Source organism: Somniosus microcephalus, chromosome 8 (genome assembly GCF_052327205.1).
Source record: "Somniosus microcephalus isolate GS21.2 chromosome 8, FLI_Smic_1.0, whole genome shotgun sequence".
In the NCBI taxonomy this organism is placed as follows: Eukaryota; Metazoa; Chordata; class Chondrichthyes; order Squaliformes; family Somniosidae; genus Somniosus; species Somniosus microcephalus.
In genome coordinates this window covers 137,843,539-137,857,757 of record NC_140994.1, presented here as the reverse complement: position 1 = coordinate 137,857,757, position 14,219 = coordinate 137,843,539, and the positions used below count along the sequence as shown (strand labels likewise).

General features: G+C 49.6%; 1 protein-coding gene across 1 annotated transcript in view; it reads left to right on the top strand.

Annotated features, from left to right (window-relative positions):
* The first annotated feature begins 4,022 nt into the window (after positions 1–4,022).
* Positions 4,023–14,219, top strand: part of LOC147113814 (slit homolog 3 protein-like) — a 714,603-nt gene continuing 704,406 nt past the window's right edge. The window contains exon 1 of the mRNA XM_085995157.1: positions 4,023–5,072. Within this exon, the coding sequence (XP_085851283.1) occupies positions 4,900–5,072 (173 nt within the window). The 5' untranslated portion in view covers positions 4,023–4,899. The remainder of the gene's footprint in view (positions 5,073–14,219) is intronic.

Sequence of the window (14,219 nt, the reverse complement as noted above, 5' to 3'; positions counted from 1 at the left end):
TTTCCAGCAGCGGTCTCTGCATAGATGTCTGGAGCGGGAATCCCAGCGGATTTTTCCCTTTCCCCAATCCCAGGGGCGCTTAGACAAACACATTGCACCCTGCCTGGGACCTCCCGGTCTGTACCATTTAGCTCGACACCAGCCAAGCATCCTTTCATTAAAGTGAGTGAGCATTTCTGTTTGAGTGTTTCCTCCATAGCCCCTATCATGTGGGAACTCTTATCAATAGTTCCTCACACTGTGGAATCATGTGAGAGGGAAAGAAGGTTCGGTGGAAAACCTGCGCAGTTCTCCAGAGAGAGTATTTAAAGGGGGGAAATATCCTGTCCGTTTATCTGGATTCTTGTTCTATTGCATACATTATAGCCATGTAAATCAATATTTTATTAGAAAATCGCAAGTTTCAATCGACATAAAGCCAGCTCACATTAGGGGGAAGATTTCCCCCAGTTTCTGTACATTAACACCATCATAAACATGGCGTAAAGATTTCTTACGTTGGATATTTTTTAGCAAAATCAGGTAGGGTAGTGCAGTGGTTATGTTACTGGACTAGTAATCCAAAGACATGAACTAATATTCCAGAAAACGTGAATTCAAATCCCCAATGAGAATTTAAATTCCGTTTTTAAAAATATCTGAAGATAAAACGCTAATGTCAGTGAAACTGACCATGAAGCTGTGGCTTGTGGTAAAAATCCAACTGGTTCACTAATGACCTTTAGGGAAGGAAACCTGTCAACCTTAGCCGGTCTGGCCTGTGTGTGACTCCAGTCCCACACTGATGTGATTAACTCTTAACTGCCCCCTTAAGTGGCCTAGCAAGCCTCTCAGTTCTATCAAAACCACGACAATGGTTGAAGAAGGTGGCTCACCACCAACTTCTCAGGAAAACTAGGGATGGGCAATAAATGCCGGCCTTGCCAGCGATGTCCACATCATAGGAATTCATTAAAAAACATAAGCATCTCAAAGAATGTATTTACAATTTTGCAAGAAACAGGGATCTGGTGAAATAACAACAGAAAATGCTGGAAAAACTCAGCAGGTCAGGCAACATCCGTGGAGAGAAATTTGAGTTGACGTTTCGGGTCGAACCCTTCTTCAAAACTGGAAAGAAAAGAAACTAGATCGAAGGCAGGGCTGCGATCGGACAAAAGAATAAAAGAAACAAAAGCAGTAAAAGAGATTAGAAGCTAGACGAGATGGTAATAGGCTGAGATTAGGTTTATTGTGTCCCGAAACACATAGCGGGAATCTCTCCGCAACCCATTTCTTATTTTGAGTATTGCTTTGTCAAATTCTTTTTCACAGTTATATTTAAAGAAGCTGCTGTCATCATTAGTGGAAAGGGAGCTCAGCAGCATCAGTTGCACGGCACTTCCTCTGTGAAGGCATCACATACAGCTCAGTGGTGATCCTGTGATACCGTGGCTAGCCAATCAAGATGGTGCTGCTTTAAATTGGGACAGCCAGGGTTTTACATACAGGATAAAAACCCTTCAATAAGCTTTAATGAAAATTCTTCTTGTAATTGAAATGACTACCTATACACCTTATATATAAATATCATTAAATCCAATGCATGGAGTTAGTGGATGTGGTTTCCTGCCTCACTTAGAATGTCTCCCATTCTCAAACCACATCTTCCTACTGAGCTTCAGAAACAAGGGGCAACTCAGAGTCGATCCTCCCTAAACAGGGCTGTTTAACAGAATGAGATTAGGGGAGGTGTGGGAGATCAGCCCAGGCCTCCCGCTCAACAGGAGTGACGAGAAGTGGTTGGCATGGGAGACCACGAGAGAGGAAGGGAATTTTTCTTTAAAAGACTCAAAAGAAATGTCTCTCTTTGCCGCAACAGTTTACAGCATTCCACTGGACAATTCCGTCTGCATTCCACGGCTGTACCGAGGGAGCGCTGCACTATTGGAAATACCATCTTTCAGATGAGACGTTAAACCGAGACTCCCACCTTCCTGTTCAGGTGGAGGTAAATGATTCCATGGTACTCTACCATGTACTGTTCCCACATTATAACAGTGACTCCACTTCAAAGAGGACTTCATTGGCTGTAAAGTGCTTTGAGATGTCTGGTGGTCATGAAAGGCGCTATATAAATGCAAGTCTTTCTTTCTTTACTACTGGAAGAGCAGAAAGAAGAGTTCTCCTAGTCACCCAATATTTATCCCTCAACCAGCACCACCAAAAACAAAATAACCGGTCATTATCTTACTTTGTGGGATCCTGCTGTGTGCAAATTGGCTGGCGCATTTGTCTACATTACAACAGTAGTTCTTCAAAAGTACTTCATTGGTTGTGAAGCCCTTTGGGATGCCCTGAGGTTGTGAAAGGTGCTAATTAAATACACATTTTTTCTTTATAAAGAACCTACAAGCTTCTAATTTTAAGTAAAAAAGTACTTTTGTTTCTTTCTATATATATAATATATAAATTAGAGATAGTGTGAGAGGAGGAGAGAGTGTGTAAGAGTGTGTATAACTGTATGTAAGAAAAAGAGAGACAATGAATGATGGAGATTATGGGGTTGAATATCCTCAGGAATTCTCCCGATCATCCACCATAACTGGGACAAACCCTGGAGCAACGTCGTTAACACAGAAATTCAACCCCAAGATATGAGAGAGGAGGAGTGTGTATATGAGAGAGTATGTCATCTGTGTGTACCGATAGAGAGAGAAGGACTGGGAGTGATTGGTGTGTATGTGTGTGAGAGGTGAGTTTATACATGTGCATATTTGAAATGGTGTGTATGAGAGAGAGAGAACGACAGGCAATGAGAGAGAGTATGTGAATGATAGAGAAGACAGTGGGGCCAAAAATCCCAATCCCAGCAGTTACGTTAGGATCACGCCACCTGGTGCCGTCCAGTTCTGGCCCTGCCAGAGTTATGGGGTCAGTGTGAAGCCACCTTATTAGTATGGGACAGATGGACACAAGTCCCACTATGGGCGCATCTGTGACACCATGGCAGTCAGAAGGTCTGGTGCCCACCCATCCTTAGAGGGAGGGATTTCCAAGGCCCGTCCGCTCCTCCAGCCATGGTCCCTTCAGCGCTCCGGTAAGAGAGCCGATCTGTCAAAAGATTTTTAAAAAGTTGTCTTCTTTAGGGGTCCGACCTTCTTCCTTGGCCTAGCCCCTACTGGTGGGGCTCACATCTGCCTTGTGGAGGCTGGGATACCTCACTTATTGTATCCGCCTCCAAGTTAGATCCCAACTGAAGCTGAGGAACAGAAATTCCCCCTGCCCTGGCACTGCCCTCTTGCTGTCATTTGCCTTGTAAAGAGCGCTATATGGAGAAGTTCTACCAATCTCCTACCAAAGTTACAGCAGGAGACGGACAGAATCCCTGAGGAATTTCAGGGCTGCTTTGAATAAGTGTGCATATGTGAGTGTATGTATGGGTGACAGAGAGAGAGCATAATAGAGTGTGAGAGGGACAGTATGTATGTCAGTGTGTGTGTGTGTGAGAGAGAGAGACAGACAAAGTAATAGCGAGATTGAGAGGACAGAATATGCCAAAACGTGTGTATGCATTTGTGAAAATATGCATGTGTGTATGAGAGTGAGGGAGTAATAGAGAGAGGAGAGTATGCTTGTGCATGTGTGAGAGAGAATATGGAAGTGTGTACGAGAGAGGGGGTAAGAGAGAGAGAGAGGAGTAATAGAGTTGGAGAGGAGAGAGTGTGCTTATATGTGTGAGTGTGTGTGTGTGTGAGAGGAGTGGGAGAGTGTGCCTATAAGTGTGTGTGTGTGAGTGACAGAGAAAGAAGAGTAATAGAGAGTGTGAGAGAACAGAGTGTGCCTACCTGTGTACATGTGTGTGTGTGTGAGAGAGGAGTAATAGTGTGAGAGGAGAGAGTGTGTTTATAAGTGTGTGCATGTGTGTGTGTGTGAGAGAGAGAACTCTTTCATTCTAACATGTTGGGTGACATCAGCAAGGAGGGAACCAGTAGAAACTTCAGCTGGGAATTTAGGGCGAGGATAAGAGAACTTCTATCGCAACTAAAAACACACACACTCCAGAGTGCAGAGCTGGGAAATGAAAGGAGCAACTCCAGGATTTTACAACAATCACATCCACAGCAACATCAGGAATGAGAACAATTTGTGAGAGGCTTTAGCATAGGCAAGAGAAAACAAAACAAAGATCCAAGCAGAGGCAGGCCACCCACTAAAGTGTGTGGATAAAGAATTTGTGCAGAAATCTGTGCGAGTTGGAGGTATTGATCACCTAGGATTTGGTGACAGGAGTGTGGGATTTGTGCTGAGCGATTTGATGAATGTTTAGCCCATCAGGAGAGGCTGCTCTGGCTTTGCCTGGAGCTCTTGGTCGTTTTTTTTTCCCTCTTCTAATCAAGAGTTGTTTTTTTAAAGGCTGAGGAGAGAGATCAGGAATACTGCTCAGTAAGAAAAAGCCTGCCAGCTGGAGTTTTTTCCCTCCTGCTTTTCTGAAGGATCTATAAGTGCACGCTGTTCTGAGTCTCCTCTCTCTGAAAGTCAGGAGTTTTAAAGTGAAAGAAAGTTGGGGGGGAAATATTGAGGATTGTAGGCTGGAATCTGTCGTGACATTAGTTTGCAGGATAAATTGGAGTTTCAGAATATAGGCTAGCAAGAGACTGGTGATTCCGCTGTGTAACAGAGTCTCCTTTAAATTGGATGTTTGAGGAATAAGATCTATCTCACCGGGGGCCAGCAGAGCTGAGGGCTGTGAGCTGTACCGACTGCCTGAGCTTGTGGAAAACTTTTTAAGCTGATTAGCGGAGAGGAAGCTGAACTCTGTCGGAGCTGTTCCTGTCCCCCAGTCTTTGAACTCTCGTGCTCTCTCTCTCTCTCTCCCCCTCTCTCTTTCAATCATTTCTTCTTTCTTCACCCTCCTTAATGGCTAGATTTAAAGGCAATTTTCCAGGATTTGTCCTGCTCACTCTGGTATTTTGTGGAGTTTGCATCCATGCATGTCCCAGTCGTTGTATCTGCTCTGGATCCAATGTGGATTGCCATCATTTGGGATTAAAGGCTGTTCCGAGGGGAATACCCAGGAATACAGAGAGACTGTAAGTAAAGCCGAATTATAATACGTAATGACATATATTTCATTTATATTAATGCAGTTTAAGTCCCAACATGAAACTTAAATGTACTTCAACAAATCTGTTTAAAAAATGATTTTTATTACCATCATTTTTATTACCATCTCCATTTTAAATGGAAAGCGTCGGGTTTTCAATCACAGCGAAGCCCATGCTTTAAACTTGCGGTATCATTTGCCTTGCTGGGAGGATAACAAGGTGAATTGATGTAATTACAGTTCCGGCCATCTAAGCGTTTGCCATCAGCAACGCGTCCACTTAGTGGTGTTGGACAGAGTGATGGGACAGCGACCCCACTGTAGCCAGTTCAATAACACGGCTCCTTAGAGGACGGGACAGGGAGGAAGGTTGGTGTTTCAGTGATGGTCAGAGCCCAGCAGATCGGCGCATGGCACAGTGACATCATGTGCAAGTGGTGCCGTGATGGATATTGTCATCTGTTTGGGTATTGACAAGCGAAATAAAATGGCACACAGAGCATGCTGTCGGAGAATGTCCCTTTTCACGGAGTACTTTACGTTTTCAGTATTGAAGTCGCTTTTTATAAAAATAACCAGGGGTTGAATATAAGGCTTTAGTCTTATCAAAGAGGGTTCAAGCTGCATCATAAAGTTCAAGAATGAAGCGTGAATGGTTTATTACGTGCACTGGATACCCAAGCTGCTTGAATCACAGCCATATAACGTTACATTTTAGTACTAGAAACATACTGTGGTTTATTCTGGGGGTGCTTTGAATCCCACTGCCTTGCAGCATTGAGCAAGTGCGCTCTCTGCAGTAAATGCCTCATGACACCCATACAGAAGAATTGACGATTACAGTGTAACCAAAAAAAGTTTATTGAGTGATATCCGCAGCTAATTGTGGGTGGGGTGGGGGCGCGGGGGGGGAATATCGTGTCTATACGTATCATACTCTTTTGGACTTGACATAACCGATAATTTCATGGTCTACTCGAAGTCTGTCACCATCTTTGCATGGGCCCTAATTATTTTATAGCCAGGAGTTTCTGGGTTTGCGGACCAAGGATTCACTGAGTAGATGTGTTGAGCAGGGACAGTGAGGTACCCGAGTCCTCCATGAGTGCAGAAAGAAAGTCGCTTAAATTCAGTGTTGTAATTGAGATTGTTTCTCCAGCTTTCTCTCCTCCTGTGCTGAAGGTGCCGGGCGATGATTCCGCGAACACCAACAGTTTTCCAACACCTCAGCCAAGCAGCTATTCTCCATGAATAAGCCTGGACAGTCAGTATTGGTAGGCTAGTTGATCTTTAGTATGTTACAGCTAAACCCAATTCTGCCCCCATCAAAAACAGCTACATGCATTGACCTTCCAGCAGGGGTCAGTGAATAGTGATCAGCAGCAGCAACTGTAGCAAGCCCACTCATACCCCAGCTAACTTAACCCAAACTAGGGGCTGAACCTGGTCTGTATGATCCAGTTGCACAACATGCAGTGCATTTAAACACTGGAAATTTGATATGAGTAAAAGATCGCTGCAATACCAGCATGTTTTATCCGTACTAGAATCCTCCCGGTACTTCCACAGAAGGTCACACAAATAAGGTTACTCCATTTGTTTTACATTGTTGTGAATTATTAGTGTGTGTTGTGGGTTACTTTACATTGTTAAGAAAGATAAATAAAGTGCTTTGAAGTGTAGTCACTTGTTGTAATGTATGAAACGCGGCAGCCAATTTGCGCTCAGCAAGGTCCCACAAACAGCAATGAGATACTGACCAGATAATCTGTTTTAGTGATGTTGGTTGAAAGATAAATATGGGCCAGGACACTGGGGAGAACTCCCCTGCTCATCTTTGAAATAGTGCCTCAGCACCGCACTGTAGTGTCAGCCTGTGGAGTGAGGCTTAAATCAACAACTTTCTGACTCAGCAGCAAGAGTGCTACCATTGGCACATCAGAAAGGCAAGGCTGGGATGTGAGCCTTCAGAGGTACCTTTGCCTCGGCTTTGTCAGTTTTTGAGTGTGCTGAGGGAACAGCCCCATGTGCACCTCTGCATGGGTAGGGCGGAGGCTGATTTCCCTCACGCAAGGCTACAAATATAACACCTGTGAGGCAGAAGCACACCAGGAGTCTGTGTTAATTCTGATTTCAACATTAGGATGTTGTGACTGATTAATGCAGCATTGCACCAATTAAATCCTGTTTGACATTCAAGGTTGATTAGTTGCTAACGACGCCACAAGTAAGAGAATAGAAACTCTAGCCCCCTGTGTGTAGGGTGGTGTGGTATTAGAACAGAAGTGTAGAAATTCCAATTGGCACACTTCACTTAGAAATGCTTACTGTACTTGTACTACGTGCCTATCTGCGCTGTTTTTATGTGAACATTAAAACATTTATTCTAAACAGGTCAATGCCTGCATAAAAATAATACACACAGGAAAGTAGTACAAGTGCGTTAAGCATCTGTTCATGAGGTTTGCCAATTGGAATTTCTACCCTATGGTATTTAAATAAGAAACCCTGAATGGCAGCAACATGTCACAGAACAGTATAAACAGGTAAATCAGCTCGCGACTGGAAATCCTTTTAATGAACTGCTGGGACATACCTTGGTGTGACAAAGCATTTTTGTCTGTGATCGATTATTTATTGGTCTCTTGCTTGCTGGTCTCAGCGCACACAGGGTTAAAGTTGGACACTGCTAACAGTTTCTGCAAGCTTTGCAAATTATATATTACAGTCCAGCTGATATTTTCACCTCAGGATGAGGCACAGGCAGGTATAGTCAGGGAAGGCCTTATTCTGCGAGGTTTGATTGCTGCCATTGAGGACCCTCAGATGAGTGAGTGGGGCCATTCAATTCAATTCAAACATTTGCATAAATGATAATTGTGAATCGCTGACCACTTAAAGTATCTATGAGATATGCAGTATTTAATCTCCTTTGTTCTGATGCATCTTTAAAAAGGTTTTGAATGGTATATCTGAGGCTGAACTTCTCACAGTCAGCATACTCCACCATGGATGGTCCGACTAGTGTTATATCCATTACGGGGTATAAAACTACTCAAAGGCTGCATAGCAGCGCTTCTGCAGGTAAGAAGTGAGCAACAGAGTTTCAAGGATCAGTTGTATGTTGAGAGAAGCACCTTCGTTGTTTTGTCATTTTGGGGTAGATTAGTAAAGTTTGTAATTATTGGAAGCATACTAGGGAGGAATTTCTGCTGGAGTTACACTTCTTTGACCAAGCTTTTGGTCAGTCATTCTTTTATCACCTTCTTTGGTGTTGTGCCATTTTTTTCCCCTTACGTCACTGTGAAGCATCTTGGGACACTTCTCTATTTTAAAGACGTGATGTGGCGGATCGCCACCTAAACGGGCGCAATCCACTTTTCCGTCTGTGGACAATAAATCGGGCACCTTGCCTTTAAGAAGCATGCTACCTTTAAGGCATGACAAAGGAGCGGGCGTCGCCCTCAGTGTGTACTCAAAAGCACGGGTGTCGCCCTCAGTCTGTTTTCGGGTTTAGCAGAGAGAGGAGCTGGGGCAGCCACCTCTCAAGAGAATGTAATAAAAGCCATGTGTTCCTCAGATCGGTTCGGCCTCCATTCGTGTTCCGCGGCAGCCGCAACATTGGTGACCCCAACGCTCAGAACGTATTCCGAGCACTGCAATGGCGGACACGAACGCAGTTTCCGTGAAACTGCCGGAGTTTTGGGAAAACCAGCCCGAAGCCTGGTTCCTCCAAGCGGAGTCTCGATTCCGGCTGCGACACATCACCACAGATGGGACGAAGTATGACTACCTCGTCGCATCACTCGGTAGCTCCACAGTCACGAAGGTCTGGATAGCGCTGCAGAACTCACCAGAGGAGGGCAAGTATGCACATCTTAAGGCCGCGCTCCTTAAAAAATTTACGACCTCGACATACCAGCGAAACTGCCGCCTCCTCGACCTTCCAGGCCTCGGTGACGCCTCACCGTCAGACCTCCTCTCCCACATGCTCTCACTCACCGACGAGAGCCCAACCTGTTCCCTCTTCCGCACGCTGTTCATCCGCCAGCTACCTCCCAGCATCCGCCCAGCGATCGTGGCGTCCAGCCTCACGGACCTAGAAGCCCTGGCCGACGAGGCCGACAAGCTGCTGTCCGCTCACTCCAGCCGCGACGTCGCTCCGGACCTGGCAGCCACAGCCTGGGTGCGCCCCTCACCGGCCACCACGCGGCCACAAGGCCCAGCCACGGGGCCCACGGGGCCTTCGTGCCCCACAAACCCGGGCTACTGTTACTACCACGCGCGGTTCGGCGCCAGGGCACAACGGTGCACACCTCCCTGCTCCTTCAAGTCCGCCCCCGTACCAGCCCCCACGATGGCCGTGGGCCACGCGGGCTCCCTGCTGTACGTCACGGATGACAAAACCGGCCGCCGGTTCCTGTGCGACACTGGAGCTCAGCACAGCATCATCCCGGCCTCCGCCCTCGACATCCAAAAGGGCGAACGAGGACAGGCGCTGGCTGCCGCTAACGGCTCGGACATCCGGACGTACGGCACCCGCACAGTCACCCTCGACCTCGCTGGTCGCCGCTACCGATGGGAGTTCATCACTGCCAAGGTACTCTCCCCTCTCATCGGCGCAGACTTCCTGTGCGCCCACGGCCTACTGGTAGACATCCCTCGACACCGCCTCGTGGACATGAACACCATGTCCCCCATCCTGGGCGCCATGGCCCCCCGTCAACCCGCCGACATGGCGTCACAGTGCCACGCCCGGGCCACGGATGACTACTCGGCAATCCTGGCCGAATTCCCGGCCCTCACCAACCCGACCTTCTCCGCGGAGGTCGCCAAACACGGGGTGGAACACTTCATCCCCACCACAGGCCCCCCAGTGTACGCCCACGCCCGCAGGCTGGACCCGGCCAAACTGGAGATCGCGCGGACCGAGTTTGCCACTATGGAACAGCTCGGCATCATCCGCCGCTCCAACAGTCCCTGGGCCTCCCCACTCCACATCGCCCCCAAACCAGGTGGGGGTTGGCGCCCCTGCGGGGATTACCGCCGCCTCAACGATGCCACCACCCCTGATCGGTACCCCGTGCCGCACATTCAGGACGTCTCGGCTAGACTGGCCGGCCGCTCAGTCTTTTCCAAAGTCGACCTGGTGCGCGGCTACCACCAAGTCCCCGTCCACCCCGCGGACATCCCCAAGACGGCCGTAATCACCCCCTTCGGGCTTTTCGAGTTCCTGCGGATGCCCTTCGGCCTCAAAAATGCGGCCCAGGCATTCCAACGGCTCATGGACTCGGTCCTTCGGGACCTGAAGTTCCTGTTCGTCTACCTGGATGAAATCCTGGTAGCCAGTTCCTCCAAGCAGGAACACCTCGAACACCTTCGCATCCTGTTCAGGCGCCTCAGCAACCACGGGCTCATCCTCAGCCCAGCCAAGTGCCAGTTCGGCCTGGACAAGATCGACTTCCTCGGCCACCACATCACCCATGCTGGGGCCATTCCCCTGCCCACCAAGGTGCAGGCCGTCCAGCAATTTCCCCACCCCACCACCATCAAAGGACTCCAGGAGTTCCTCGGGATGGTGAATTTCTACAACCACTTCATCCCCAAAGCGGCGTCCCTCATGAGGCCCCTGTATGAAGCCCTCCGGGGCAGGAGCGGCAAGATGGCGGTCGAATGGACGGCAGACGTATCAGCCGCCTTCAACTCCACCAAGACCGCGCTCGCCGACGCCACCCTGCTTGCGCACCCACGGCCCAATGCCAGAGTAGCGCTCACCACGGACGCCTCCGACCACGCGGTCGGCGCCGTGTACGAGCAGTGGGTCGACGGCACCTGGCAACCACTTGCCTTCTTCAGCCGCCAACTACGCCCCCCGGAGATCAAGTACAGCACCTTCGACCGCGAGCTCCTCGCGCTGTACCTGGCGGTCCGCCATTTTTGGTTTTTGCTGGAGGGCCACCCCTTCACTGCGTTTGTCGACCACAAACCCCTGACATTCGCAATGGCAAAGGCACCCGACCCCTGGTCCGCCAGGCAGCAGCGCCAGCTCGCGGCAGTGTCCGAGTTCACCACGGACATCCAACACGTCTCCGGCCGAGACAACGTGGTAGCCGACTGCCTCTCCCGCCCCGCCATCCACGCCGCACACCTGGCAGTCGACTACGCTCAACTCGCAGCAGACCAGCTCACGGACCCTGATCTGCTCTCCGCACCTACCAACCTACCAGGGCTACGCCTGGCCGACGTCGCCTGCGGCCCGACCGCAGTCACGGTCAAGTGCGACATATCCCTATCTCAACCTCGGCCCATCGTCCCAGCGTCCTGGCGCCGCCGGGTATTCGAGATTCTCCACAACCTCTCCCACCCCGGCGCCCGCGCATCCATCAAATTGGTAGCCAACCGCTTTGTCTGGCGCGGCCTTCGCAAGGATGTGCGTACTTGGGCCAACTCCTGCCTAGCCTGCCAACGGGCCAAGGTGCAGCAACACACGAAAGCACCCCTCGAGGAGTTCACCATCCCTTCACGTAGATTCGACCACATCCACGTGGACATCGTCGGGCCCCTGCCGCCGTCGCAAGGCCACACGCACTTGCTGACGATCGTCGACCGCACCACGCGCTGGCCCGAGGCAATTCCACTGACCTCTACCACCACCACCGACATCGCCAGAGCCTTCGTCAGCACCTGGGTCGCACGGTTCGGCGTCCCCTCCGACATGACATTGGACAGAAGTCCGCAATTTACCTCTGAACTCTGGACCGCCATCGCACGCAATCTCGGGGTGGCCATTCACCGCACCACAGCGTACCACCCCCAAGCCAACGGACTGTGTGAGCGGTTCCACAGATCCTTGAAGGCATCTCTTCGAGCCAGCCTCCAGGACGGCGCCTGGACCGACCGACTCCCGTGGGTCCTCCTCGGCCTGCGCTCCGCGGTTAAAGAAGACCTCCACGCATCGGCAGCAGAGCTCGTGTACGGCCAGCCGCTGCGCATAACCCGGCGAGTTCCTGCCCACCGCCACGACACCCTGGTCAGCCGACCAGCAACGCCACGACTTCGCCTCACCGGCGCTACAGTTCGCCCCAGTGCCCATTGCCCGGCACGGCGAATCCACCTCACACGTCCCGCTAAGCCTGCACCAGGCATGGTTCATTTTCGTCCGGCACAATGCCCACCGCGGACCCCTTCAACCCCCGTACGACGGGCCCTACAAAGTGCTACAGGCTGGGGACAAATTTTTCGACCTACAAGTGGGCGACAGGACTGAAAAAGTGTCGGTTGACCGACTCAAGCCAGCACACTCGGAGCCCGGTGAGCAGGTCCCAGTAGCTCGTCCACCGCCACGCAGCCGACCTGCCCTCAAGCCAGTACACCCGGCTGCTCCACGCCCGGCCGTTCCACATCCACCGGCGTCCTACAAGAGCCGCTCCGGCCGGCCCATCAGACCGCCGCACCGTCTCGTCCACACCTCCTAAGCGGATTCTGGGGGGAGCTGTGTGGCGGATCGCCACCTAAACGGGCGCAATCCACTTTTCCGTCCGTGGACAATAAATCAGGCACCTTGCCTTTAAGAAGCATGCTGCCTTTAAGGCATGACAAAGGAGCGGGCGTCGCCCTCAGTGTGTACTCAAAAGCGCGGGTGTCGCCCTCAGTCTGTTTTCGGGTTTGGCAGAGAGGGGAGCTGGGGCAGCCACCTCTCAAGAGAATGTAATAAAAGCCATGTGTTCCTCAGATCGGTTCGGCCTCCATTCGTGTTCCGCGGCAGCCGCAACAGTGATATAAATACGAGTTGCTGTTAAGTCACACAATGTATTTTCTGTCATTCGTGCCCTAGGAACACGGGTCGCTAGGAACTCTGGTACATACCTGATGTCTAAAGTTGCTATCAATCGATCCTTTGAAACATTTTTTAAATTGAAAGGGTGCTGCAGTCCATGCAATCAATTGATTTAATGCCTGAGCCAGGGTCTGATTAGGGTTACCAATCTTCCCAGATTTCCCGGGAGTCTCCCGGAATTGGGCACGGATCTGCCGGGCTCTGTTGCCCGCAGCCCAGGAGATTTTCGCCCTTTAAAATTCCTGCCACAGCAACGCCCCCACCCCACCTTCCGCTCCATGACGCCACTGACTGCCGCTCAGAGAAGCCTCTGGCTCAGTGATGTCACAACCTGTTGCCGCAGAGAGCCGGGACTGTCTGGTGTGCCGGAAACAGTCAGATGTCGGTGAGGAGAAGGGGTCGGAGTCAGGAGGTGAAGTCGGAAGCTGAGGGGGAGGGGGGAGTTGGCAACCCTAGGTCTGACAGAATACATATTGGTCAATCTTCTAAAATTCAGGGAGATCATGTGGTAGCCTGTGATACTTTGTAGTAAGATGGAGTAGAGTAACGTGGGTTCTCTGTTTGACCCCTGGGTCTTTCTACATTTACCTAAATATTGGGTGAGTGAAGGCACACTCCTGGTCATAGGAGACATGAGGTCTGCTTATAAAGTGGCTTGTGACACTGAACCCAAGGAAATATCTGATGTAATTCCCCAACACTTAGCATTTATTTAATATTGATTTGCACAGACACCATGAAAAAGACAGTTGTCTTTTTTTTAAACAAATTCATGCATTTTTAGAAACATACATTGTTTTCACTTTCTGAGGATCCTGTAGCTCCTAAAAAATACAGTGAAAAATTTCATATAATAATTAGCTGATCATCTGTGGAGTTGCTCATGGGTAGTCTGAGGTCTGGGGCGTAGTTAGTTAGCAGCCTGCCCATTTAAGGCTACTCCTTAAGTATTCTGTGTGGTCTAAGCAGGTCCTGAGATTAATCAAAGTTTATTTGCTGTTTGGTGAGGGATATTTGCAGTTCACTAAGTGCTTGTAAGTTTCTGGCTGCAGATCAGCATGTCTTATTTTTTTAATACTTTGGGCACTTTAAAGTGTGATGTCTGGAGTGTTTGGATGTACTCCTGTAATGTTACTCATGGGTATAGGCTCTGGAACATGTTAGCAATATTCTATCTACCAACCTGACCTGTCCCTTTAAGGTTAGCGCTCAGGTACTCCCTGTGGGAATCTAGGGAATTGTAGCTACTTAAAAAAAAATTCTTGCAGTCAGTTAGAGGTCAGAAAATTGCTTGTT